The sequence below is a fragment of the Sporisorium graminicola genome, chromosome SGRAM_8 (genome assembly GCF_005498985.1).
Source record: "Sporisorium graminicola strain CBS 10092 chromosome SGRAM_8, whole genome shotgun sequence".
In the NCBI taxonomy this organism is placed as follows: Eukaryota; Fungi; Basidiomycota; class Ustilaginomycetes; order Ustilaginales; family Ustilaginaceae; genus Sporisorium; species Sporisorium graminicola.
Window position 1 is genome coordinate 276,364 of NC_043738.1, and position 24,179 is coordinate 300,542.

Sequence of the window (24,179 nt, forward strand, 5' to 3'; positions counted from 1 at the left end):
GTCCCGCGGTCTTGTTGAGTGCGCAATGTGATTGGTTACACGGATTCGACAAGGCTGAGAGAAAGAGAGAAAGAGAGAAAGAGAGAAAGAGAGAGCGGTTGTGTATGAACGTGTGGGAGGACATGGCTCTCGTTCCAATGGCCGTCGAAGATGCGTGTGCGACTCGGCGTTCGGGGATGAGGCCCCGTACAGTGCAGTGCCACACCGCTTGCAAGAGTCTCGCACCTTGCCTTCCATTCCCAGCTTCACATCACACTCTTGAAGTATCACCAACGGCACAGAGCACAGATCTCGAAGAGACTCACTCATTTTCAGGACCTTTTGACAAAAAAAAAACGTACATGGCGAAAAATACAACCCTACATTGCTCGCTTCCCACGCCTCCGCAGCCCTGGTGGGGTGGCACCGCGCATCATCTCGTCGCCACGGTCTAGTGCTGGGCTGCTGCCTGTTGTTGCTGCTGCTGTTGCTGCTGCTGCTTCGACGAGCTCTCCTTGAGCGCAAGCAGCTGCTTGCTCCTGAACGCCTCGTAGTGGATCTGTGCGGTGGTCTCGATGAGATCCTGCAGGTGCGTCCTCGTCAAAAAGTTGCGCAGATGCACAAACTCGCAGTGGCTCTCGTTCTCGACATTGACCACGCCGTACCTGTTCTTCCTGCCGCGCACCTGTTTGCCGTCGATGACCACCGACTTTTCGCTGCCGACGACCGCAAAGGGGATCAGGGTGCGGATGCGTTCGTTGAGTTCACGCTCCTCCTCCTCGTAGTCCTCGTTGTCGAACGGGTAGGCGCGGATGTTGTTGTACTGCATCTCGGCACGAATGCGTTCCTTGAAGAGATCGCGTTCGTCCATGGTAAGCGAGTCGGACTTGGCGATGACGGGTACAACGTTGACCACGTCGCTGAGCTTCTTCATCACGGTCACGTCGATGGGGCGCAACCCGTGACCCGTGGGGTTGATGAAAAACAGACAGCAGTGGATGCGCGTGTCCACGATATACCTGTCCCTCATCGCAGTCAGCTCCTTGCGCAGGTACGCAGAGTGCTGGTCCTTGATATACTTGATGATCGGATCCCAGCAGTTCTCGTTGTTCACCTGATCGCCGTACCCGGGCGTGTCGACAATGTTGAGCCGCAGCCTCACGCCGTTCTCCACAATCACGTGCGAGACCGGGTGAATCTCCGTCGTTTGGCGCACCACTTCGTCCGCTGCAAAGCGGCCCTTGGTGTCGATCAGGTGCGCGGCGAACAGCGTGTTGATGAGTGTCGACTTGCCAAGTCCTGTTTGACCGACGACCATGACGTTGAACTGGAAACCGCGCTTGAGCAGCTTCGACTCGATCTGCTTGGTGATCGAGTCGAATCCGACGTACAACTGCAGCGGAGTGTGATCCTGGTCTTGCGTGAGCACGGCCGTCATTTTTGTTAGAGATGGGGTGGGTGCGTGGCGAGATCAGCTGGGTGTTGCGTAGGACGATGATTCAGAATATTCCTCGAAAAGAGCGGCTTGAGGGCAGATCGGTGCGCCGAAGATAAAGCAGAAGAATCTACAAAAAGACGATGTTGTGTGTGCCGGTGAGGACGTAGGTAGGAGAGAGTGTCGAGATGGACGGTGAGGAAGAGGGTGATGTTGAAGGCGCGAACAGCGCTGCGTGTGCGTGCGTGCGTGCGTGCGTGTCTGAGTTGTATTCTCGAGAAGTGGCTCATGCGTTGGTCTCCTCCCTCCTTGCTTCTCCTTGCCTCTCTCCCTCCCTCTGAGAAGATGCGCAGACACACGCACGACCGTTCCCTCAAAATTGACGCACCATCTGAGACCAACGCAACACACCTCTTCAAAATCCCAAATTCAAATCTGGCCAGCACATGCAACTTCTTTCGAGCTAGCGAAGGCCCTTTTGTATTCAGCTTCGATTTTCCTGTAAAGTCGTCCGTACTAGAGCCGACCTAACAAAATCGACGTAAAACAGGGGCTCACCTCCTAAGCTTACGATTTGCGGCTCTCACGGCGCTGCGAGAGAATTGGTGGACATGGTGCTGAGCTCATTACATTTCGTCAAACAAGATAGTACAGGGGCATAAACGGTAAGCAGCCGAAAGAAGGGGTGACGACAGTGAAGATGGGGTGGGGCGCGAACTGGTATGATCGGTGAGGGCGGGGCGAATCTTCGGTGTGCAGCCATGCGGAATCGGAACACGGAGCTATTGGCAGCATCAAGCCTTGGTGCGGACCGACAGAGGAGCTGTACTCGCTGTTCACACCTGTGACCCACGCGTAAAGTATGCCTTCATGCCGTGCGTAGCCAGCTCGTTCTTGGCCTGCGCAAACGTGTGGCCCTTTTCGTTGTTGTGCTTCCAGATGAGCCTGTAGTACCACAAGTTGCCCAGCCCCTGCACTGCGAACCCTGCTGTAGCTACAGCTCCCAAGATGCCCGCTACGATCCTGTGGCCTGCAAACGCCTGGATCGTGTTGATCAGCCCCGCCGAACCGGTGGACGGGATGCCCAGGAACACGTACACCGAAAATGCCAGGTGGAAGCCAGCAAAGATAAAGTAGACGTAAAAGAACAGCGAGTGCTCTTTCATCAACCCGTTGTAGATGGGCCTGTACCACAGCAGGAAGCTGGCCACGGTGATGACGGGCAAGTAGACGATACCAGAGATCATATCCTTTCCACCATCCGATGCACCTTGGATGAGCAGGAAGATGCATGCGACCATATTGATGATCAGCGTGGCTACGAGCAGCAGCCAGAGCTTGTACAGGTTCTGCATGATCAGCTGGCTGTCCGGTGGAATCTCGGCCTCAATGTCGTGGTAGATGAGCGGGTAGAAGAACGGCCAGTTGTTGCGTCCGTGCTTCTGGATATGTGCGGCACGGTTCTCGAGGTCGCGCTCTCTGCGAGCCAGCTCCTCTTCTCTGCGGCGTAGTTCCTCAATCCGGTTGGCCTCGGCGCGCGATGATGGCATCTCGTCCGTGGTGCTGCCCTTGTATGTGGATCCGACGTCGTCGTCCGCACCGGCATACATGCGGGATGAGTCATTCAGCGCGCCTTGCACCGTAGGGTCCGCGAACGGATTTGCGTCCAGCGCATTGCGGTCCGCAAAGGGGTCGGCCGACGTCGCCATCTTGGGTATGTCTGTCTCTCGGAGAGGGTAGAGACTTGTTCGAAGTTGGGGTCGGGGTGCTCTTTCCGTTCGGGCTGCAATTAAGTTGCGAGATTGCTGGAGGGTGAGGGTTTGCAACTATGCTGCACAGATGATGGTGGTTGTCTATGACCAAGAATCTACCGCAGCGACTCGGGAGAAGATGAGCCAGCAGGCGAGTCGCAGTGATGAAGTGGAAAAGGTGGTCTGTGTGAGCTGTAACGGTGTGCGTGGAATCTCATAAGACAACCACCCAACGGGTCAAAAAAGGCCCAATTATGTCGAATTTAGACGCACACAGCCTCCTCCGCCTCGTCGGGTTCAGTGTCAGTCGAGCCGGCACGTTTGCCATTTTTCGGGACATGCCAAAATGCAGGTTCGGCGGGCCCGATTCGACGGACTGCTCAGTGTACCGATCTGATGCGCTTTTCTTCTCGTCCAGCCGATACGCGTTGGCCTCTCTGCGCGGTCGACAGGCGGCGGACTCTTGTTGGTAGAGAAGGGGTGGGTGGTCTTCGCGCCGCGCGAATTGCAGCGGCGTATAGGCAGAGAGGAAACAGAGCAGACCGACCGACAGACACACACACACACACCAGAACGCGCCCTGCTGTTGGACAATGGGATTCGAAGAAGGTCCACCGTCTGGCATGTTTGTGCCCTCTGCGTCTTCTTCACTCTTAGCTCTCTAGTTGCCTCCTCGACTTCATTTGTTCCCATCGCTCGCTCTTCCACTAGTCCTGCAGTGCGCTGGTGGCTCCAACCTTTAGGTCGAGGTCACGCAGCCATCCATCGGCAAGAAGCGCTCCCTCCGCGGTCACGACTTACATTCCATTTTGCAAGCCAGTACACCCACCTCGACGGCACATCCGACTCGGCGCGCCCTTGCTGTGTTTCATCATCCCCATCCGGCCGCTCCGACACTGTTCGCCTCTCGCCTCTTCTTTTACTGCTGCTGCACAGAGCTTGAGCTTAGTGTAAATCCGTCTTCTTTCAACCCTCTTCGTAACCGAACGAGCCAGGCAACTCAGCACAGCAGCGCAGCGCACGTACCAAAGCAGTTGGAATCGTCAGTCGCCTAGACTCACTTGCAGACCTTACACCTCAACCTCAGGAAAAGGTGACTCAAGAAGCAACTCGTTAGCGAATTACACACCCTCTGCTCGTCACTGCCTTACCGCTGACCTGTCAGCAGTATCGGGTTTGACGTGACTTGACCATGTCGAGACGCGGTGGAATCGAATCGTCGAATATCCTCGATGGCCCGCGCAAACGTCTTCGCGGCAACAACGACGCATCGGGCGATGATGCGCCTGCAGCCGCTGCTTCCAGCAGCACAGCCGCGCCCGCAACTGCAAGCGTAGCGGGCATGGGTGCAATCGAGCGCAAAATTCACAGCCTTTCCGTTGATCAAGTGGCGCAGCAGGGACAAAGGCTCATGGACGCTATCATGGAAGCAGTCGATCCTTCCGATGGCGAACCTCTGCACGAATTCTTTCTCGAGCTTCCCGACGCTCAGGAGTACCCCGACTATTACGAGATCATCAAGCGGCCCATGGCACTGGACGAGATCCAATCCAAGCTCGACCAACGCAGCTATTCATCACTTCCCGACGTGAAGCACGACTTTGAAACCATCTGCAACAACGCCAAACGCTACAATCTCCGCGACACCCCCGTCTGGCTCAAGGCAAGAGAGCTACACAGTCTTGTCAAGATCACCTACGTTCATATCGTCGAGACTCTGCCAGAACCTAGCGTTGCATCTGCACCTGCTTCCATCGCCTCTGCTGATCCGTCCAGCTCTGCTGTTGGCTCCGACGCTACGCCGTCGCGACCCAAACGCATCCTTCTGCGCGCTGCCAAGTCGCAGCAAAAGCTCAATGAGCACGTCCAGCCCAAATCGGAAGTGCAAGATCAACCGCTCCCACCAATGCCCAGCTCATCTCATCCTCGACCATCGTCGGACTCCAAACAAGAGCCGAGTGCGCCCGTCACCCCCGCTCGTCAGCAAAGCCAGCAACCTTACTCGGCTGCCGACACGCCCAGCTCCACCGCAGATGACGACGACGCTGACGAGGACGATGACCGCTGGGACACCAATGACGGTGACTCGTCCAGGCTCACCAAGGGCGGCCTTCTTGACGGTCGCAAACGCCCGGGCAAGCGGGGCAAGCGTCTCAAAGCCACTCTTCGCCAGCTTATCCACGACCTCCGTCGCGTCAACGGCTCACGAGGCTATCCGCTCGTCGCCAACTTCGAAGCGCTCCCTGATCGGCGCTCGAATCCCGGATACTATCAGATGATATCGAGGCCTATCAGCTTGCGTGACATTGAACATCGCGTCTTCGAGAAGGGTTACATCAACGCATATGCCCTGTTTACGGATCTTGAGCTCATGCTCAACAACGCCATGACCTTTTATCCTCCCGACTCTAACGTCTGGCAAGACGCCGCCGAGATCCGTCAGTACTTTGAACGCGAGGCCATCCCCGCTCTCATTCAGGATGGCTTCACGCTTGAAAAGGACGATGTGCGTCAGTCGGCTCTCCCTCTCCACCTCGCTGCCAATAGCACCATCGAGGCGCACAAGCTGGCTTACAAGATGATTGTATCCAGGGCCGCTGGGGGCGAAGGCGCGTCGCAGAGTCCTGAGCCTAGCTCTCGCGCTCGATTGGGCTCGGCAGGCATTGCAAGCTCTCCGGCCTTGTCTGCCACTCCAGGCTTACCAGCAGCATCGCCTGGCGCTTTCGGGTCGCCCGCTCCTACCTTGCAGCCTTCGTCGACGACAGCACCCGCAAATGTTCCTATGTCGATGCCCATGCCTATGCAAATCTCGATGCCCATGGCTCCGCCCATGTCGACTCCAACATCCATGTCTCCTATGGCTGCCATGCCTGGGATGCCTGGTGTGCCTGGTACGGCTGGCATGGGCATGGTAGGCTCTCCTGGACGACCTGTTCCATTTCCCGGAACGACCATGACACCGACAGCATCATCGCCACGACCTGCTGGGACACCTGAAGGCGGGAGAAGGCCCGTAGGTCGTCCTCCAGGCAAAGGTACCCCAAGCAGGTCTAACCCTTACCCCTTCTTGGAACGACGTGTGGGACCTGGTCGACCCAAGAAACACGAGGCTGCTGCTCGTCAAGCTGCCATCGCTGCGCACGAGGAGATGCTTCGTAAACAAGCGTTGCAACAGCAGCAAGAGGATATCGTGCAGCAGCAACAAGCAGCAGCACTTGCAGCGCAGCCTATGCCGCAGTGGCAGCAGCAACAACTGTTGCAACAGCAGCAGCAGATGCAGCAGATGCAGATACAGCAACAGCAGCGACAGCAGGAACAGGCACTGCAGCGTCAGCAGCAACAGCAGCAGCGTCGTCAACAGCAGCAGCAGCAACAACAACAACATCAGCAGCAAGTACAGCAGCAACAGCAGGCGTACTTGGAGCACCAGCGACAGCTTCAGCAGCAGCAACAACAGTATCCGCACGGACTTAGCCCGTCGCCCTCGCATCAGATGCTGCCACCAGGCACACCGGGGGCTCTTGCACCCTTTGGAAGTGGCATGGCTATAGGAGAGCCTACTTCGCCGGTGAAACGTAAGGAAGTAGTGTTGCCGGCGGAACCACGGGAGCCGCCTGCATTTGAAGGGTTGGAGGACCGTGTTCCTCTGATTTCCAACTTTGCCATTGGCATGGAGGTGGAAGAACCGGACGGCCAGACGCTGGCCGTTCCGCCGTTGGAGATCAAGAACGGTTTTGCTACACAGCATACTCTGCAGATTCCACCGAACGCTTCGAGCATCACGATCGAGTTTCCGTTACGCACGCTTTACAAAAGGTCGCGGTCGAAGAAGAGCGAGCAAGAGGACGCGATCGATCCATCGCTTGTGGATGGAGATGTGTCGACGGGTGATGCTGCTGCTGCCACCGGTTCTTCGACCAACGGCAACGGCACTGCTGATCACGACGAAGCTGTTGCCAAACCCGCAGCGGCAAATGGGACGGCCGACAGTGGAGCCGAGGGCGAATCGTCCCTCACGTGGCCATGGCAACCGGAACTGTTCTTCAACGGCAAACACACGGAGGGCAATTGGACCGCCGCCGACGCCCTGATCGATCCAGAACTGCTAGAAGCAGCTGACGATGAAGAGGGAAGCGACAAAGAAGGCATCACCACGTCGATCGGTTACTCGTACTGTCGCGTGCGTCTGCTGCCCAAACGAGGTATCAACGTGTTTGAAATCACGCTCAAACCAGAGCCTTCCCACCCGACCATCAGCCAAATTCCGGCTGAGAGGTACTCGATCTACTTTTGTTGAATGGCTCTTCTAGTGAGCTGCAATGGCAATGGTGTTTTACGAAAGCTCTGTGTGTGAAGTTGAGAGGCCCGTGTGTCGGGTGAGCGTACCGTGAGTTCGGAGCGTTTTTTAAGCGTCGATAGTTGGGCGCGAAAGGAAAAAGAGAGGGAGGGATAGGAGCTTGAAAATTCAAAACGAGATTGCGCAGCTGTTCGTCGGGCTGGTCACCGTTCTCCCGACGTTTGATTCAGCTCTTCCATCAATCGATCATTGGCGGTAGAACACGTCACCTTCTCCAGCACTCTGCTTCGCACATAGCGGTAAAGCAGGCACGCACGATCGCGATTCGACGTTGCAGGTCATCGACACTCGCTTCTCACGGCTTACGACAATCCGACTAGGATGAATCACGGCGGCGTGGACCATGGAGGACATGGGGGGATGGATCACGGTGGCCATGGCGACATGGATCACGGCGGCATGGGCGACGGGTGCAAAATGAACATGGTCTGGAACTGGGACACGACCGGCATCTGCATCTTGACTTCGAGCTGGCGCATCACCACGCCGTTCTCGCTGTACCTCTCGCTCACATTCATCGCCTTCTCTGCGGTGCTCTACGAATGGCTGCGGCTCTATATCCGCCGCCTAGACGCCCTACTAGCAGGTAGTTCTTCGGCGATGGCGGGTGCGACGCATCGACGACGTGCGTCGCTTATGCTACCCACCACCAACCCAGGGTCCGCTTCGAGTAGCTCAAGTGGAGCGGCAGGAATTACCGACAGACGCTCGATCAACAACTCGAAACGCCGCTCAGCTTCGTCTTCGTCTTCATCGCTGCTCGGGCTCGACAGGCAGAGTGGCAGAGGCAAGTGGATCAAGCCGCTCGAAACCAGTCGAAGGACTCAGATCTGGCGCAGCAGTCTGTACGCCATTTCGATCGGAATCAGTTTCGTGCTCATGTTGATAAGCATGACATTCAATGCCTATGTCATTGCTGCTATCGTTGTTGGTAAGTCTTTAATTTTCCACGGAAAGAGTTGGAGTAGAGGTAGTATAGCTGACTGACCGATGTGTCCTCGTTTCTCTGATGCAGGCGCTGGACTGGGCCACTACTGGTTCAACCGCGATCTGCCTTCTACCAGCCTGCTGACCGGCTCAGCAGACGACAAAGGACTTGCTTGTCACATGTAGCTTCACAGGAGTGAAGGATGCACACGACCACACGGTGAAATACGATCTTGACGATCACGATTAGCTACATTACAGAACACTTTTCTCTCTGAGCGATCGAGCGGATCCTTGAAGAGATGACGTATCAATACTTGGCACGAGGCGTAAACAGCTGCTCATTGGCATCGTCGTTGCTCGTCCTCATCACCTTGATGGCGTCTGCGTAGATGACCTGCTTATTGCTGCCATATGCGTTCATCTTTGCCTTGATCTTGAAGCGTCCTGCCAACTCCACCGCTTTATCCAGCGTGTCTTGAGGCGATTCGGCGAGCACATCTACGATTCCAGCGTCGTATGCCTCCTTTGCACTGAACCTATGCCCCTCGAGAACGATCTTGCGCATGGTCTTTTGGTCGGAGATCTTGCTGGCGAGCGCCTTCTGCAGGCCGAACGGCAAGGGTGCGCCGAAGTCGATCTCGTTCATGCACAGGTACCCGCGCTTGGCGTTCATGACGCGGTAGTCGTGCGAACAGGCGAGTCCGAAACCGGCGGCGAATGCGTGTCCGTTGATGGCGGCGATGGTGGGAATGGGGAACGTGAGCAGCTTCTCGTAGAGCGCATTGAGGTGAGTGTCGAAAAAGTGCGGGTCTGCCGTGGCTTTTTCAAAGTCGAGGCCGTTCGAGTAGATTTTCGCCGAAGCGTCTGTGCCTCCGGTGGAAATGAGTGCGGCTCCTTCAGACGATTCGCCAGAGCCGAGCATGTCACTCCAGGCGTCCTCGACGTGCTCCAGGGCGGGCAACAGCGCCGAACCGATCAGCTTGTGCGTCACTCGGTTGTCCGGCGTCTCTTTGCCCAACATCGTCAGCACCCAGATGCGCTTCTCGCCGTCAAAATCAAGCTTGACCAGGGCATCCGATTCGGAGGGAAAGTACTTCGAGTACGACTTCATGGCGACGACGGATGAGGAGGGATCGTACTTGGGAACGCGGGTCGGATCGAACGGGTGGAGCGGGTCGATGGCTGTATGTTTGGCTCGAAGTGGGTCTTGCTTTATAAAGGGAACGGATCGCAGAGTGTGCGTGAGCGTCGACGTTGTGCGGAGAGGGTTGATGTTGCGCAGAGAGGAGCAGTAGCGGAGGGCAGAGCGAACCATTTAATTGTCATGGAAGACAAGCAAAGTGAACCAGGTAGAAGTGCGGGGTAAAGAAGAGGAGGAGGAGGCGCGAAGAGAAATCCGTATTGCTTACTGTGCAAGCCGGTTATGCTGGAATGCCTTTCTAACCGGACAGGCTGCGCTTGGCGGTTTGGGAGCAACTTATTAGCGGCAGTCGCGTTTTCACACAGCGCAGCCGTGCGCAGAGACGCCCATTTTGTTTTCAGGGTCTTCGGGCGTGTGAAATCTGTCTTTACGGCCGATTGAGCAACGCGGGGAACGGCGTTTATAGCGGTGTTCAGAAAGGGCGTTTGGACGTTAAGGAACGCAACGCAGGCGTAGCACGTCCGAAGCAACACTCAAACCATCTTACCCGAAAGATAACAACGCTTCTACCACCCACCATCTCCTGAAATCTGACTTCAGACGTTTCACCCAGAGAGCAAAGCGACAATGTTGAGCGACGACCAAGAATATGTCGACATCTCGACCATCGGCATCGACCAAGTCGCCCAGACACCTGCACCCCTTCCGTCTTCATCTGAAAAGGCCACCGTCAGCTACTGGTTGGCCACCACGGCTGCTCACCAACTTCCCGACTCGCTAGACACCCTTCCCACCGAATCTGACACTGTCATCATCGGGTCTGGCATCACAGGTGTCTCGACCGCTTATCATCTCGTCACCTCTGCTCCATCCTCGAATTCGCCCATTTCATCCATCACCATCGTCGAAGCGCGCGATTTCTGCTCTGGCGCCACAGGACGCAACGGCGGACACCTCTCAGAGGCTTCTGCGCTAGCGTACACCGAAATCGCTGCCAATCCTAACCACCTTCTCGGCACGCGCGCTTCGGGCCTCAGTGCAGATGACATCAAGGTAGAGTCTGCCAAAGTGGTCGAGCAAATTCTGAAGTTCGAAAAGCGTACGGCTGATGCTATCCGCTCTCTCATCGCGGAAGAGAAAGTTGAAGAGGAGATCGGCTTTACCGACGACAGGAACTGGCACCTCTGCTTTGAGCATGCAGAAGTGGACGCATTCGAGAAGTCGCTTGCGCAAGCTGCCCAGCACGATGGACTGCGTAAGTTCGTCGAGCAGGTGCGTCGCGTGCCTAAGGAAGAGGTCAATAGACGCATGGACAAGCCAGTAGGTATCGTGGGAGTGTACGAGATCCCCGGGGCAACGCTGCACCCCCGTGCGCTCGTGTCCGTCATCTACCGGCGTGCGGAACGCATCGCTCGTGACAAGGGTATCTCTCTCAATGTCATCACTCATTCGCCCGTCGTCGGAATCACATCGTCCTCACCAGAGCTCACCACCCTCACCACGGTCAAAGGCGATATCAACGCCAAATTCGTTGTACATGCTACCAACGGGTACACATCCCACCTTCTCCCGCACCTCAGCTCCAGCGATAACGGCATCATCCCCACACGAGCACAGGTTGTTGCAGTCGCCCCCACACAGCGCAAGCACCTGTGGGGGATGGCGTTGAGTGCAGGTGGCGGGTACGAGTACGGCCATCAACGCCCTACTTCCGAGTCATCATCGCTCAGCGGCGCCCCAGGCGCACCGCTGTACATCTTCGGTGGAGGGCGCGAGTACGCCGACGGCCGCGAATGGGGCGTTGCAGACGATACCTCGCTCAACTCCCAAGTGTCGTCGTTCCTCCATACGTACTTGTCCAACACCTTCCCGCGCTCGTACAGCGGTGAGGAGGTGCAGATGGAATGGACCGGTGTAATGGGGTACACGAAGAGCAAGGATCCCCTCGTGGGACCTGTGTGGAAAGTGCAAGAGGGAGCGAGGAAGGGCAGGGAGTACTTGGCAGCGGGGTACAGTGGACACGGGATGACCAGGGCGTTTGGGTGTGCACAGGTCGTTGCAGACATGGTGTGGGCTGATTCGAATAGGGTCGCGTGGAGGAAGAAGGAAGATTTCCCGACCTGTTATCTCACTGCAGGGGCGAAGGAGGAAGGGATGTGGCTCAAGGAGTGGAGTGCGGACAAGGTGCAAGAGGGCGAAGGAAAGGGCTCAAATGTCGGAAACGACTCGTTCCAAGCCAGACCAGCCTCAGGCTCGACTTCTGCTATCAACTGCTGCAACGTTGTATAACTGCGTACCCCACTAAATCTAACGATTTCACTGCCACCTACATGAGCCAGCAGGTTTCTCCGAGGGTGAGGAGGTGGGGACTTACCGTTGAGATCGCCGTCTTTCGGCGCAAGGATGCTCTTGTTGCCAGCAGCAGCAGCTGTCTGTTCGACAGTGAACTGTCTTGGGACGGCGGACTGGTGGTGACGTGGGTTCGTCTGATTGTGTGTGTGGGTCCCCGACAACTCAATCCCTTCTGGAAAGCACAACGTACCACAGCCTCGATCCTGGCATCTGTTCTTCAGGCTCTCTCCCAGGATACCTGAATTGTGCGTGTGAAGGCAGTTCGAAAACCTCTTTAAGCCATAGAACGACTACAGAACTAGCAATCCTCATCAGTCCTCGCATCCGGGCGAACAGCTTCGGCTCTCGAAAGGTTGCAAACGAGACTTAGGAGATAGACGAGACACTGGGGAGATGATGATTGCGTACTTGACACGAAGCCGATACAAACTGGAGACGATGAAGCAAATGACACAATAGAACGAAGCGTCTTGCTGAGAGCCACAGCTGTTTGCCCTTTTCTACTCTTTGAACAAACGAATGTGATACATCTTTGTACAGGTGGTCACTTGTGCACCATTATCGTCTCCAGTATCACCCAGTGCAGACGCCCCTTCGGTCCCGGACGTAACGGTCATCCTATACTTGCTGTTGACATCATACTTGTTGACACTGAGGACGCCACATCCGGGTCGTACGGGACTGTACTCGAGCTGAATTCCCACTTGATAGTAGTTGATGGCGAATGACCTGTCCGCATCTCTGGGCGTGAAATCTGATGTACTCTCGCGAACAATACAGATCAGCAATGTCCAACGAACCCGGAGTCAAGGGTGAATAACTTACCAACCAGATCGGCGTCCTTGGCCAGAAGTATGCCGTCTTCCTCGAATTGGCCTAGAGGGGTAAATCGGAGGATGTCGGTGCCGTACAGGCTACCAGAACTGTGCGTGAAGCAAGGCCAGAGCGTCCGAGAATTGTCCCCGCAGTGTTGAGTGTAGAGGTGGTTGTTTGGAAGCAAGGGTGGCTTGACACTGCAGACGGCTTCGCCATCAGCTGCAATCAAAACAGTCTGGATAAGAGCGAAGACGAGAGCCAAAAACAGTGTGCTATAGCGCTGTTCGGTCAACATTTTCGGCTCTAAAGATACGCGTTGCTTTCGATGTCAGTCGGATGTGGGAACATAGTGGACGAGATTTGTCTCGGTGCTCGGAGTTTCCTTCTATTTATCGAGCACAGGCACCTCACGACGACGAAGGCTTCCTAGCGCTGAGAATGTGGTCTGGCTGGTGGGGCTGCTCTGAAAGGCTGGATAGTCGCCCAAGGCCCCCCCACAACAAATGAAATCCGCCATCCACCATGCGACCAACCCACGGTACCTCCACTACCAGCTCGACGTTGCTGGAGTTGCTCCTCGATTGACAGGGCACCCGTAGTTGGAGACGAATTCAGGACGATGCAAGCTTGTTCGGACTGAGATCGAGAGTGCGATTCGTGTTGAGAGCATTGAACCTTTTGTAGGAGAGATGCAGTTTGTTTCCGCTCAAAAGGTGCTCTACCGAGTCATGTGCAATGGGCGTATAGCATTTAACCCTACCTATTTTTTGGCACCGACATGTCCACACGCTCTGAGCACCCACTTTTGACCCACACCTGCACCCTTTGCTGTTCCGATTCTGACTCGCTAGCTACGGCCTGCCACTGAACAACTCCGCCTGGAATTTAAAAGTGGGCAGGGACTCGACTAATTACACGTGACGACGCCAATTTAGGTGCCGTGGTGGGGTGTGGGACCGCTTCATCGCTCTGCTCTACGCTGTTGCCACCCTCTGCAGATGGCTGTCACCGTGGTACCAAAGCCAGCGCTGTCGTGTTCAAATGTAGAAGTTCATTTCCTACGCAGCTGGAAAATGCTCAGGCCGTTGAATTGAGTTGCGAGTTGCTCCTTTTCACATTTGACGGGGCCACATTGAGTCCACTGCTGTATCCATCTGCAGAGGACAGCAGGAGGTGCCGCTGCAGCAACAATAACAGTGAGAGGTGGGGCGCAGGAACCCCTTTTTAAGCCTTTTGGGCCCGCGCAGTCAGCGCGTTCGTTTCATGCAAAGGTACATACAGCCACCAGATTGGACCCCAGGCAGACAAGAAAACGATAAAAGGGCTTGTGCCGCCATTTTCTTCCTTCGAAAAGATGAACGTAATCTCCCATCAAGCAACGTCCACAAACGCAAACATGCTACACTCTTCCCTCGCCGTCGTTCTCAAGTTCGTCGCCGCGGTTCTCGTGGTGTCCATCCACCCTGCTTACTCGGCCATGACTCGCGTCCCGCTTGGCCTGCTGACGCTCGCCCGTCGAAGTGATCGCAGGCAGGCCCCCTCTCAGGCGCAGTGTTGGCCTACCAAGCTCCAACCCAACAAGCCGGGTTACCAAGACCGTTGCGGCGCCGTAAGCGATCCGAAGCACCCCTGCCTGACGCAATGGAACGGTGATTTGAGCCATGTCCAAGCTCGTCCCTATCTCGAGCCACTCGCCATCGAACGGACTCTTTTCATCAAGGACGAAAACATGCTCGATTTCTCCATGGATAAACCAGAGGACGCTTTCATCGTCACCTACCTCGATGGCGGCAACACTCAACTTATCTATTCGGGCTACGATCAGCAGAGTGGATGTTATAACATCACGCTGCGAGGAGGACAAGATGACCCGCGTTGGAGGATTTGGGTATCGGACGATAAGGGGAACGATAGAGACGTTGACACCCGTCATCACCCCGAGACAACGCAAACGCTTTGCACAAAGTGGATGCACGTGCATGTCAAGAAAGACGGTGGCAGCAATTATTAGAGCCCTAAGCAGAAGTGGCCAAGATGCACGGTGTTCTTGCCGACCAGGTTGGATCATAAGGTCGTCTTAGATCGGTGCCACCGATCATCTCCACTTCCACAAGGCTTCGTTTTGCCCAGTTCAGTCGAACATATCTCGGCTATCCAGCGTAGGTCCCCTTTCTTCAATTGATAGCAGTGGCCCTTGCCTGAAAACCCTGAACATGATCGTGGGATAGCCTGCCTGAGAGAAACGGAACTGAGGAACGTGGAAAAGGTCTGAGCAAAGTCTGACTCTGAAAGAGGGCATCCGTTACGACAGGAAGGTGCGTCTGGGGAGGGTCAGATGTCCGAATTTCTCGGGGCGGTGATTTGGCGTACTCAGACGAAGTTAGCTAGAAAAGAGCGAGAGTGACAGAGATCTATTATAATTACAGCTAGGTTTTCAACCACCGAGCGCGCGATGCAATGAACCGTTGGAGACCGGCTTCGTGATGCTCATGTTGCAATCTTGGCATTGAGCCCCACTTACGACTACAGGAACAACAATGACGGTAAGCGACCAGAGGCAGGAGCTCGAAGCAAGGCGAAGCAATAACGCCAGCAATCCGTTGCTCGTTCGTACTGCTTTGTACTCAGAAAGAATCTCCATCATTCTTAACATGGATGTGAAGCCATTTGGTGCAAAGAGTCGTCGAGGTCGTTCCGTTCTCTCCGGAATGAAGGGTATCGAGGTCATGATCGTCACCATCTTCGTCCGAGACCCAGATCCTGAAAGCATCTTCACTCTGATGGCTGAGGGTGAGCTTGTAACATCCGCTCTTCTCGTCGTAGTCGGAGTAGGACAGGGTGACGTCGTTGTCCCAGCTCAGGGTGAATGGCTGTTTCGGATCTCTCGTGGTAAAGTCTGCGACGCACCCAAAGACGGAAACGCTAAGTTCAGGAAGCCATAGTAATCCCAAGAAGGTGGATCTGTGGGTCACTTACCCGTCTTCCAACCATCTTTCAGGAGGAAGTGCTCGTCCGGGTTCTTTTTGCCGTTGTCAACTTGGGCTTTGATGTAGGACAAATTCCCGGCCCACATGGTGAAGCAAGGGTGCTTGGGGTCCGAGCCAGAAGGTCCAGCCTCAGCTTCGCAGTGCTGTCGAAAGAGCGAGCGGCGAGGGAGCAACTTGGTGTATGCAGCACACCCGTGTCCACTTCTTACACCAGTACTGGGCAACGGTGCGTACTGGGCAGAGACGCAAGAAACGAGGAGAAAGGGGACCAAAATCCTGAGCTTGAAGAGCGTCATCGTGCCCTGGAAAAGGTCAGAACGCGAAAGACGAAAATTTGGTGGTTGCGATTACTTTCGACGGGCGGCAGGATAGCACGTCGGTGGTTTATATGGCTTTTGCATAGGGTAGCTCAGGTTCCCGGAAAGGCATTTATCACAGCCCACCCAAGAAGACTGAGAGTGCTAAGACTCCGTCTCGAAACCACAAACAAGAATTCGACAATGATACCATCAAGCCGAACTAAGATCGCCTGTTGCGGCCTCAGTGTACCATCGTCCCACCCTGAAGGAATGAGGTCTCAGTGTGCGTCCCTCGACATCATCGTTGACCCACCAATGTCATGCACCGACCATGCGAGCTGAGAGTCACCGGGCGAGACCACATTGAACGCACGCACTGATGAATGCGAAGCCTAGGCCTACTGAGCCACGTCAGCATGGTTACCTCTGCCAAACGAGTCTCCCACGGTATTGTAGCCCACTCAATACACCAAAGAGACACTGCAAGGCATGCAAGTCCCACGGTCAGAGGCCACATACGCATGGAGAGACAGCAACACATTAGAAAAAGCGTCAGTTTAGAGCATTCGAGCGGCAGACACCATGCAGGTGTCAGATCGTGACCGACAAAGACGAGCTTCACCCTTTCATTTGCATAGTGGCTTGCGTACAGACGAGATTGTAACACTTTCCTGACTCAAAGTCACACTTCAGAGCAAAGCTCTCGGACCAGCAGCCTGTTTTCCCTCAAAAAGATGATTCTCCCTTGCAGTATAAGAGACAGCTCTCTATCACCAGAGGCAACAACGCCCCTACGACATTTCTTTTTCTGTGCATTCCGGTCACCTCACAACCATGGCTGGTCGAACTCTTTCTGTCAAGTACGGCTTAGCAGCGGCAGCTGCAGTAGCCATTGCTTCGCTACTGCCTGTCACTCAGTCTACCAACTTCCCAAAATGGAATGGCATCGGTCCTCAAGTGACACCCGAATTGACCCGTTCGCTGACGGAGCCAGCGGGCCATCTGCTTCGGCAAGACCTCCAAGACCCGTGCTACTTCATCACACCGTTGGTCGTGGATCCCGACGGATACAACGACCGATGTAGCCCACCACTCAACGGACCTTGCTTCGAGCTCGTGGGAGCGTCGATGAAAGGTGTCTCGGTCGAACCATGGTACGAGCCTGACAACATCACCGATATCTTAGTACTGGCAGCGGATTCTGCCACTGCATTTGCAATGAAGGATCCCAGCGTTGCCTTCGAGGTCGATTTCCACGCCTATGGCGACTCCAAGTTTCGCTACCTCAACTACGATCCTGTCACAAATTGCTACGACGTGGTGCTGGAGAGGAAGAAGGACACGCTTCGCCACAAGCGCTGGAGGATCTCTGTAGGAGAGACAGAGAACGATAGAGATCTTGATACACTCAATCGGCACTATACTACCACGAGGTTCTGTGCTGAGAAGCTAGTCATCAACATCAGGAGACAGCCCAAGAAAAGATCCTAGGGTGTTGAATTTTCAAGAGACGACTCTGAGGCTATCTGGGCAGCAGCTTTCGCTCAGGTTAGGAGAGTCTTCCCATTGTCTCTCTGTAACTTGGTCCATGCAATAAAAATTGTTGATGTACGTCTATCTTCCGCTGAGTGTCTGAAGCGAACAATGAGCATGCTCACCGATCTAGCGATAGTCAGTGATTGTTCTAACAACTAGCAGGACTAACAGTCTTGATTCTGAGCAGACCAGTACCCGATACAAGGGTCTATACAGCAACCTACAGGGGCGAGCCTTCAAAGGTGAAACATACGCAAGCCCACCTTTGGACTTCGTTTTGGACCTCCATCACCTCGTGTCGCGGCAGGGCTTACGGCTCACTGTGCTACTGAAGACCGTTGTCCCACTCAAATCATGCAGTCGACAGCCTCCGTCAATTCACTCAACCTCATTCTTCACTCAGTCTTGGCAATCCCACAAGGAGCGCAAAGCCATTGAAAGGGCAGTGGCGCTCTTGTGGTCACGAAATGCAACATGGTGGTTCATGTGGTACTGAAAGGGCATTTTCTTGCGTTTGGACAACTGGGGGACCGTAGCCAGCCTTTCATAACGATACCGCTTTCTGACCACGCCCCTCGCTGCGATCCCGTTGAAACACTTTAGCCATTCACTCACTCGGTGCCCACCAAGGTCTCTCAAGACTGTACTCGTGACAAGGATAGGCTTGCCTACGAGAGCTTTTAAAGGCCACTATCTGAAAGAAGCATTGCCCTTTCCGCATTGATTACGTCTTCCAACTTCCCTACGCTTCGCTCACACAACGAGGCTAAGGTGCCTTCAAGTCTCCGTTCAGGTTGACTGGTTTGATCATCCGAGGTATTCAAAGGAGCAGCCATCATGCTAAGTCTTCCTAGATTCACCATCGCACTCAGCTGCCTTGTGCTATTGTCGCTACAGCTGGTTCTCCAAGCTCACTGTGCTGTGGTAGAGGAAGAGCCCTCGCCACCTTCGAAGCCGGCCACACCCCCGCCTGAAGAAGAGGGAGCAGGACCCTCGTCTAGTGGGGAAAGTAGCAAAGGAAACGGCGTTCTCAACGCATATGGTTACTTACCGTACGCGACTACGGGTAGTTTGGGTCAAAGTCTTGAAGGTAGCGAATGCGGACTGACGAGACTCGACATCAACGAGACCGAGTACAATATCCATTGCAGTCCTGACTCTGATCCAAAATGGCCGTGCTTCAAGCGCGATGGGCAGGACAATGTGGCCTACGTCAACGTCGTACCTTGGTTTGAACCTGTGGAAGAAAGCGACATCCTGACTGTCAAGAACTCAGATGGAAATGGTAAGTTTGATACCACCAACAGATCCCCATCAAGTTTGCTAACAAACACTTTCACACCCACAGAGTTTACGCTGAAGAATGCAAGCACCGCGTTTAAAATCAGTTACTTCGGTCACCAATTTGCCTCGCTTTTGTACTACGACTACGAGTCTGACACCGGCTGCTACAAGATTCACCTGCACGGGAAGGAGAATGCGCGTATTCATGTATCCACCACCAACAGAGACTACAGAGACATCGATACTATGAAGTACCTAGAGACCGGAAAGCGGCTTTGCAGCAAGTGGATCGCTATCGGAACCAGAGACCGCGACAGCTTTCTCACAAGGATTGACGACAGCGACAAGAGCGGCATCTGATCCGACGGTGATCTCTCGTGCACATCTCAGCTCCGAACGTAATGTGAACCGAGTCTTCTGCGAGCTTTGCACAATCAAGCTTCATATCTCTCGAACGAAACAGTCTCTTTTCTCTCTTTATTTCGGTCTCGACGCTTATTATCTTGCACAGTTGGGTGTGAGCCACGTTTCCCAGCGGCTAGAATGCACTAAGGGCAAACGTATGAAGCAGAAGGAGCCGGTTGCTGAGTTTGAGAAGAGTTCAAAGATGGCAAGACGTAGGAGCCAGACTCGGGAGAGCAGAGAATGAGGCTGTGGGCCGAAGACTGCTGAGCTCAAGCGGGGCGCTCTTGCCTTTCGACCATTCGCGCTGCGCCAGCATGTTCTGTCACTGGCTCTCGCTTCGATGTTTCTCCTTGTAATCACTCGCAGCGGTGCTAAAGGGGGGGCACCACAGGCTCCACCTGCACGACTCGTGTTGACTTTTAAAGAGCAACAAGACCGGACGTGACGAACCAGTCAGATGAAGTTCTGTTCAGGTCAACACTGCCGAGGTTGCACCTACCCGTCGTGAGAGATACAGCAGGGTCGTCGACCACAGTCGATATTGCAACTCCAATAGTGAGGATGTGGAACGCCGCTGACGGCAGCAGAAGAGGCCAGGAGGATTACTGCGAGCGCTGCCAGTTGCATCTTGTCGGAATTCTTTGCTGTTCAAGAGGTGAAGGTGGAGTTGACGATGGAAGGAGTTTCAGGGGGCCATATATGTGAAACGAGGCTCCTATAGGAGAGCCGGTTGGAAGCGTTGCTTGCTGTATTGGTGCGTATTTACTGTGTGCCGGTGTCATTCAGCATAGTGTCAGCTGTGATCGGAGTGCAGTGACCGAAATGAATGGAAAGGGGCTTGACTATCCGACCGTGCCGCGAAACGCGATGGCCGTGCCCTCCACGCCTCTCAAGCCTCTGAAGAAGAATGCAACATGCACACGCAAGGCTCTCACGCTTAGCGATTCGGACGAGAGCGAGAAGCAGCCGTACCTCACAAGCCACAGACAGCACTGCAACAGAGCTGGGTTTGCAGCAGAGCGAACCATAAGGACTGAGGGCGTTTTACTCCCACGATCCACGTCTACCCCAAATGACCTGTCATCCCCACTCAATTCCTAGTTCCTATATTATCTTGTATACGAGACACCGGTACGAGAGCGGGCTCACCCTATTTTCTTGCAGAAGCGAGCGTGAGACACTACCTTCCACAAAGCACCACCTCTATTGTTGGAACCAGTGGTCAAACGATGAATGTCGAGAACAAGGCAGACCACTGATAGCGTCACCGTCGATGTATTACAAAGACACCTCACACACCCCGGGATAGACGACGAACAAAGGGGTAACAATTGAGGGCTGGGATTGAAGGTGTAGTGGGAGCTCATGACAGGTGTAAATTCTGAGAGAAAACACAGTGCAAAAGCTGGCCAAGAGACGTGCAAGTCGTGGTTCGGCAGATCAATTGTTAGCTATCACCAACCTTGCCGGAAGCTGTGCCTTGGACTGCTTCTTGGGAAAGAACATTGTTCTCTCAGCAGTTCAAATCTTGCGAGCAGGCCCAACGAGCAGGACTGACGCACAAGAACAAGAAGGCACTTGTTAGTAAGCATTAGAGTTCGCAGATGTTTATGCATCTTCCTGAAATAATGAAGCTTACTGGTCCGAATATTTGCAGCACTTCTCATCCCGGCTACAAGTGTTGTTGCATGGGTCAGTCGCCATGGCCATTGTCATGAGAAGGATGACAGAAAGAGCAGCAAAGGGGACGGATGTGAACTTCATGTCGGAAGTAGAAAGAGGAGGGATATTTTGACCTTTGAGTTAGGTTGTGTTGGAAGGATGGAGAAGAGGACGAAGAGCAAGCAAAACCCCGGCGGCTTTTAAGCTTTTCCTCGAGCCTAAGAGTTTGACAGAGTCATATAGATGGCTCGATCATCTACGAACTTGCCAGGGGTGTGGATAGCTGACGTGGCAGGCATTTGTTGGTGGCTTGATTCGAGCTTTTGTGCACACGCCTGTTCATCAACGGCTGTTGCCGTGGGATGAGGTGGTACTCGTGGTCAGTACTCCAGGAGCCTACTCTCCTAGTAAAACTCATCGGGGGCCGAGTACTCAGTTTGTGGGAGGACTCACCAACTACACAGCTCAGCCCACATTGTCCTTTCTCACGTCGTAGGTGCCGACGACGTGAAGCGACGACGTGCTCTCCGCCCAAGAGATGAATTATTGTATTTACCGTATGAAGGGAGCGGGACGAGTTCAGCTTTGCCGAACGCTCTCATCCTTTCGCATGTACTTGCTTTCACACAGGGAATGGTTCAGAGCCTGATTGTCTTTTGTCCACCACAAGCTTGGCGGCGCCACAGTGCTCAGGACCCCACGACATCGGCGCTGATATCGTGGGAGCAGCAGCAAGATTTAGAGCTTGAAACCGATTTGGTGAAACAAAAGTCGGCACACCCTTCAACGACTTGATTCCCAATGGAGGCAACTCAGAGAACCCCAATATGAGGTCGGCCAGGTGTTGTCGCACAAGGCTGCATCACCGGTCTGAGAGTGGGACGATGTGGAGCAGCAACCTCGGCTCCTCAGCACACTCACCACTGGTCGTTGTGGCGGATAGCAGTGGGTACATTCCAACAGGGCGATACTGTTGCTTTCAGTTTGAGCGCTTTCCCTTTGCTTGCAAATGGAGCAGCAAGCTTCCAAACGGCTAGTTGATGTCGATTGCCGCACGGCCCGCCCTCTGCAGCACAAGCAAAGCAAATTATCGGGACCAAAAAAAAAGGATCACAAAATCTGGCCAAAAATGGGGCCAAGAAAGTCTACTTGAAATTCGTATGCTTTCCGAGGCCTGAGGCTGGGCGCGTGAAAGAAGGGCTCAAGTTGACGGCGGAAAGTGGCACAAGCGCCGGTTACATGACATAGTTCCACCTCGCAACGGCGAGGTGCGGGGTAAAGTTGAATACAGCGCTGCCGGACAGGTGTCCTTCGCTACTGGAAACTTCTCGAGCTTGCGGTTCTAAGAACACCTTCGTCACCAGCATCCATCATCGTTCCTCTGAACTCGGTGCAAGCATGTCGAACTCGGCCTCCTCCGCCTCTACCACTTCGGTAGCGAAGCCCTTGAACGATGCGCTCAAGCGGTCCATCAACCACCGGGTCAAACCTAACACGTTCACGATTGATGCCATCATCAACAGCCTCTTACGCCCTCTGTTCCATTCGTCGGCGCTGTCGAGCATCGCCACCATCCTCTCGGTGGTCAGGATCGTCGGTGGCGTCAACAACCTCAAGTTTCTCAAGGACAGACGCGATCTGAGTGCGCGCGAAAAGGTGGCATCGTTTGCCTCCGACTTTGCCGCTGGCTGGAGCGATGGTGCCAACCGGTTGGCGAAATGGTACCTGGTGATCCGGGTGCTCAAGACGATCAATGCGATCGGTAACCGTCTCGTGATCGACCGTCAGCGACCGCGCCCCATCCGGTGGAGCGAGCATGTCGTCGTCATCACGGGAGGCGCGCGAGGCATCTGCGGCCACGTCTGCAAGCTCCTGCGCCAGAAGGGTGCGAAGGTGGTGGTGCTTGACCTGCCGGAAAAGTCCGAGCATGGATTGGAGACGCTGTACATCCAGACGGACGTGACTGACATCAAGTCGCTGCTCAACGCCAAAAAGGTGGTCGAGGAGCAGCTAGGCTACACCACCATGCTGCTGCTCGGCGCCGGGATCGCTCGACACTCGTTCCTGCTGGATACGGAGGAGCAGTTCCCCTACGAGCTCGCCAAGCAAGTTTCTGAAGTTAACTTTCACGGCGTCATGGCCACACTCAAAGCGTTCGGCGAACACATGCTGCCGGACGGCGGCGTCAAGGACCGCCCCTACAAGCAGGCCAAGAACGGCTGGGGTGGACATATTCTCATCATCGGCTCGGGGGCTGCCTACATCGAGCTGCCCGCCAATCCGGGGTACAACGCGTCCAAAGCCGCGACCGTGTCGTTGCATGCATCGCTCTCCGCCGAGCTGCACGCCTACCACAAGGTAAACAATGTGCGCAGCTCGATCATCTGCCCACTCAAGATCGAGAGCAAGATGACCGAGGGACGCATGCTCGACACGCACGATCAGTTCTTGCTGCCGACGCTGACCATCCCAGAAGCGGCTACAAAGATTGTGGAGATTTTCGAAGGTGACCGCTCCAGGATCGTCTACATCCCACGTGCCATGTACGTGATGAGCTACAACAAGGTGCTCCCTGCTTGGGTGCTTCGGCTACTCCACGTGACACTCGGGTCCACGGAAACGTTCATGACCTATGCCAAGGAGTTTCGCAATCGCGACGAAAACATTAATCAAAAGTAGCGGAGCGCTCGCTTCGTGTACTGTAGGGATGGTCGCTTTTAATAATGTAAGACCTGTGAGGGCAAGAACCGCGAGCGCAGACTCGGGGCAGCTGTATATCAATGGCAAGGAAGGGGCAGAGTGTGAAGCTGTGACGAAAGCAAAAGAGCAAGCGGAGTTGAGTCCAGTAGAAGATCGGGCACTAGTTTGATGCGTTCGGCTCGTTTCAGTGTGAGGGTAGAAGCGTTCTTCTCAGGGGCTTCTGGCTTGGCACTCGACGCTCGTCGTCAAAAGCTTGCGACTCGTTCGGATGGGCCTTGTCGGATGCTGGAGTAGACGGCCAAGACGATTCGTTGGAAGAGTCTCCCTCGCTGTGCCGAAGCTTTGGATTTCGCTGCGCCGAGCTTGCCTTTTCGGATTTCGTCTATCCTATTGCACGTCCCTCGGCCCGTGCGTCAAAAAGCCTTTTTTCCTTTTTGCCTTTTCTCTTTTTCTCTCTTCCCCTCTCCGCACGCCAAGAATCAATTTAGGGGTCGTCGACGTCTAACTTAGCGCAGGAATGCTAGCAATCCAGGAACTCCCCCTAT

The 24,179-nt window shown here is 54.7% G+C and overlaps 11 protein-coding genes across 11 annotated transcripts; 6 read left to right on the forward strand and 5 right to left on the reverse strand.

The window, feature by feature from the left end:
* Nucleotides 1-430: 430 nt before the first annotated feature.
* On the reverse strand, nucleotides 431-1,417 carry EX895_005877 (uncharacterized protein; the record flags this gene model as incomplete). The annotated part of the gene is made up of 1 exon (XM_029886469.1): nucleotides 431-1,417. One exon carries the CDS (start codon nucleotides 1,415-1,417, stop codon nucleotides 431-433), a length of 987 nt encoding a protein of 328 aa, XP_029736782.1.
* An 833-nt stretch (nucleotides 1,418-2,250) lies between these two features.
* EX895_005878 (uncharacterized protein) lies at nucleotides 2,251-3,123 on the reverse strand (the record flags this gene model as incomplete). Its single annotated transcript, XM_029886470.1, has 1 exon — nucleotides 2,251-3,123. One exon carries the CDS (start codon nucleotides 3,121-3,123, stop codon nucleotides 2,251-2,253), a length of 873 nt encoding a protein of 290 aa, XP_029736783.1.
* A 1,234-nt stretch (nucleotides 3,124-4,357) lies between these two features.
* Nucleotides 4,358-7,462, forward strand: EX895_005879 (uncharacterized protein; the record flags this gene model as incomplete). Its single annotated transcript, XM_029886471.1, has 1 exon — nucleotides 4,358-7,462. The coding sequence occupies one exon, from the start codon at nucleotides 4,358-4,360 to the stop codon at nucleotides 7,460-7,462; it is 3,105 nt and encodes a 1,034-aa protein (XP_029736784.1).
* Nucleotides 7,463-7,843: 381 nt separating this feature from the next.
* Nucleotides 7,844-8,635, forward strand: EX895_005880 (uncharacterized protein; the record flags this gene model as incomplete). The annotated part of the gene is made up of 2 exons (XM_029886472.1): nucleotides 7,844-8,453; nucleotides 8,538-8,635. 2 exons carry the CDS (start codon nucleotides 7,844-7,846, stop codon nucleotides 8,633-8,635), a joined length of 708 nt encoding a protein of 235 aa, XP_029736785.1.
* Nucleotides 8,636-8,759: 124 nt separating this feature from the next.
* Nucleotides 8,760-9,767, reverse strand: EX895_005881 (uncharacterized protein; the record flags this gene model as incomplete). The annotated part of the gene is made up of 1 exon (XM_029886473.1): nucleotides 8,760-9,767. One exon carries the CDS (start codon nucleotides 9,765-9,767, stop codon nucleotides 8,760-8,762), a length of 1,008 nt encoding a protein of 335 aa, XP_029736786.1.
* A 453-nt stretch (nucleotides 9,768-10,220) lies between these two features.
* EX895_005882 (uncharacterized protein) lies at nucleotides 10,221-11,882 on the forward strand (the record flags this gene model as incomplete). Its single annotated transcript, XM_029886474.1, has 1 exon — nucleotides 10,221-11,882. One exon carries the CDS (start codon nucleotides 10,221-10,223, stop codon nucleotides 11,880-11,882), a length of 1,662 nt encoding a protein of 553 aa, XP_029736787.1.
* Nucleotides 11,883-12,445: 563 nt separating this feature from the next.
* EX895_005883 (uncharacterized protein) lies at nucleotides 12,446-13,056 on the reverse strand (the record flags this gene model as incomplete). The annotated part of the gene is made up of 2 exons (XM_029886475.1): nucleotides 12,446-12,699; nucleotides 12,771-13,056. The coding sequence occupies 2 exons, from the start codon at nucleotides 13,054-13,056 to the stop codon at nucleotides 12,446-12,448; spliced, it is 540 nt and encodes a 179-aa protein (XP_029736788.1).
* Nucleotides 13,057-14,157: 1,101 nt separating this feature from the next.
* EX895_005884 (uncharacterized protein) lies at nucleotides 14,158-14,772 on the forward strand (the record flags this gene model as incomplete). Its single annotated transcript, XM_029886476.1, has 1 exon — nucleotides 14,158-14,772. The coding sequence occupies one exon, from the start codon at nucleotides 14,158-14,160 to the stop codon at nucleotides 14,770-14,772; it is 615 nt and encodes a 204-aa protein (XP_029736789.1).
* Nucleotides 14,773-15,385: 613 nt separating this feature from the next.
* On the reverse strand, nucleotides 15,386-15,834 carry EX895_005885 (uncharacterized protein; the record flags this gene model as incomplete). The annotated part of the gene is made up of 2 exons (XM_029886477.1): nucleotides 15,386-15,657; nucleotides 15,738-15,834. 2 exons carry the CDS (start codon nucleotides 15,832-15,834, stop codon nucleotides 15,386-15,388), a joined length of 369 nt encoding a protein of 122 aa, XP_029736790.1.
* Nucleotides 15,835-16,881: 1,047 nt separating this feature from the next.
* Nucleotides 16,882-17,538, forward strand: EX895_005886 (uncharacterized protein; the record flags this gene model as incomplete). Its single annotated transcript, XM_029886478.1, has 1 exon — nucleotides 16,882-17,538. The coding sequence occupies one exon, from the start codon at nucleotides 16,882-16,884 to the stop codon at nucleotides 17,536-17,538; it is 657 nt and encodes a 218-aa protein (XP_029736791.1).
* A 4,794-nt stretch (nucleotides 17,539-22,332) lies between these two features.
* EX895_005887 (uncharacterized protein) lies at nucleotides 22,333-23,613 on the forward strand (the record flags this gene model as incomplete). The annotated part of the gene is made up of 1 exon (XM_029886479.1): nucleotides 22,333-23,613. The coding sequence occupies one exon, from the start codon at nucleotides 22,333-22,335 to the stop codon at nucleotides 23,611-23,613; it is 1,281 nt and encodes a 426-aa protein (XP_029736792.1).
* Between the last annotated feature and the right edge of the window lie 566 nt (nucleotides 23,614-24,179).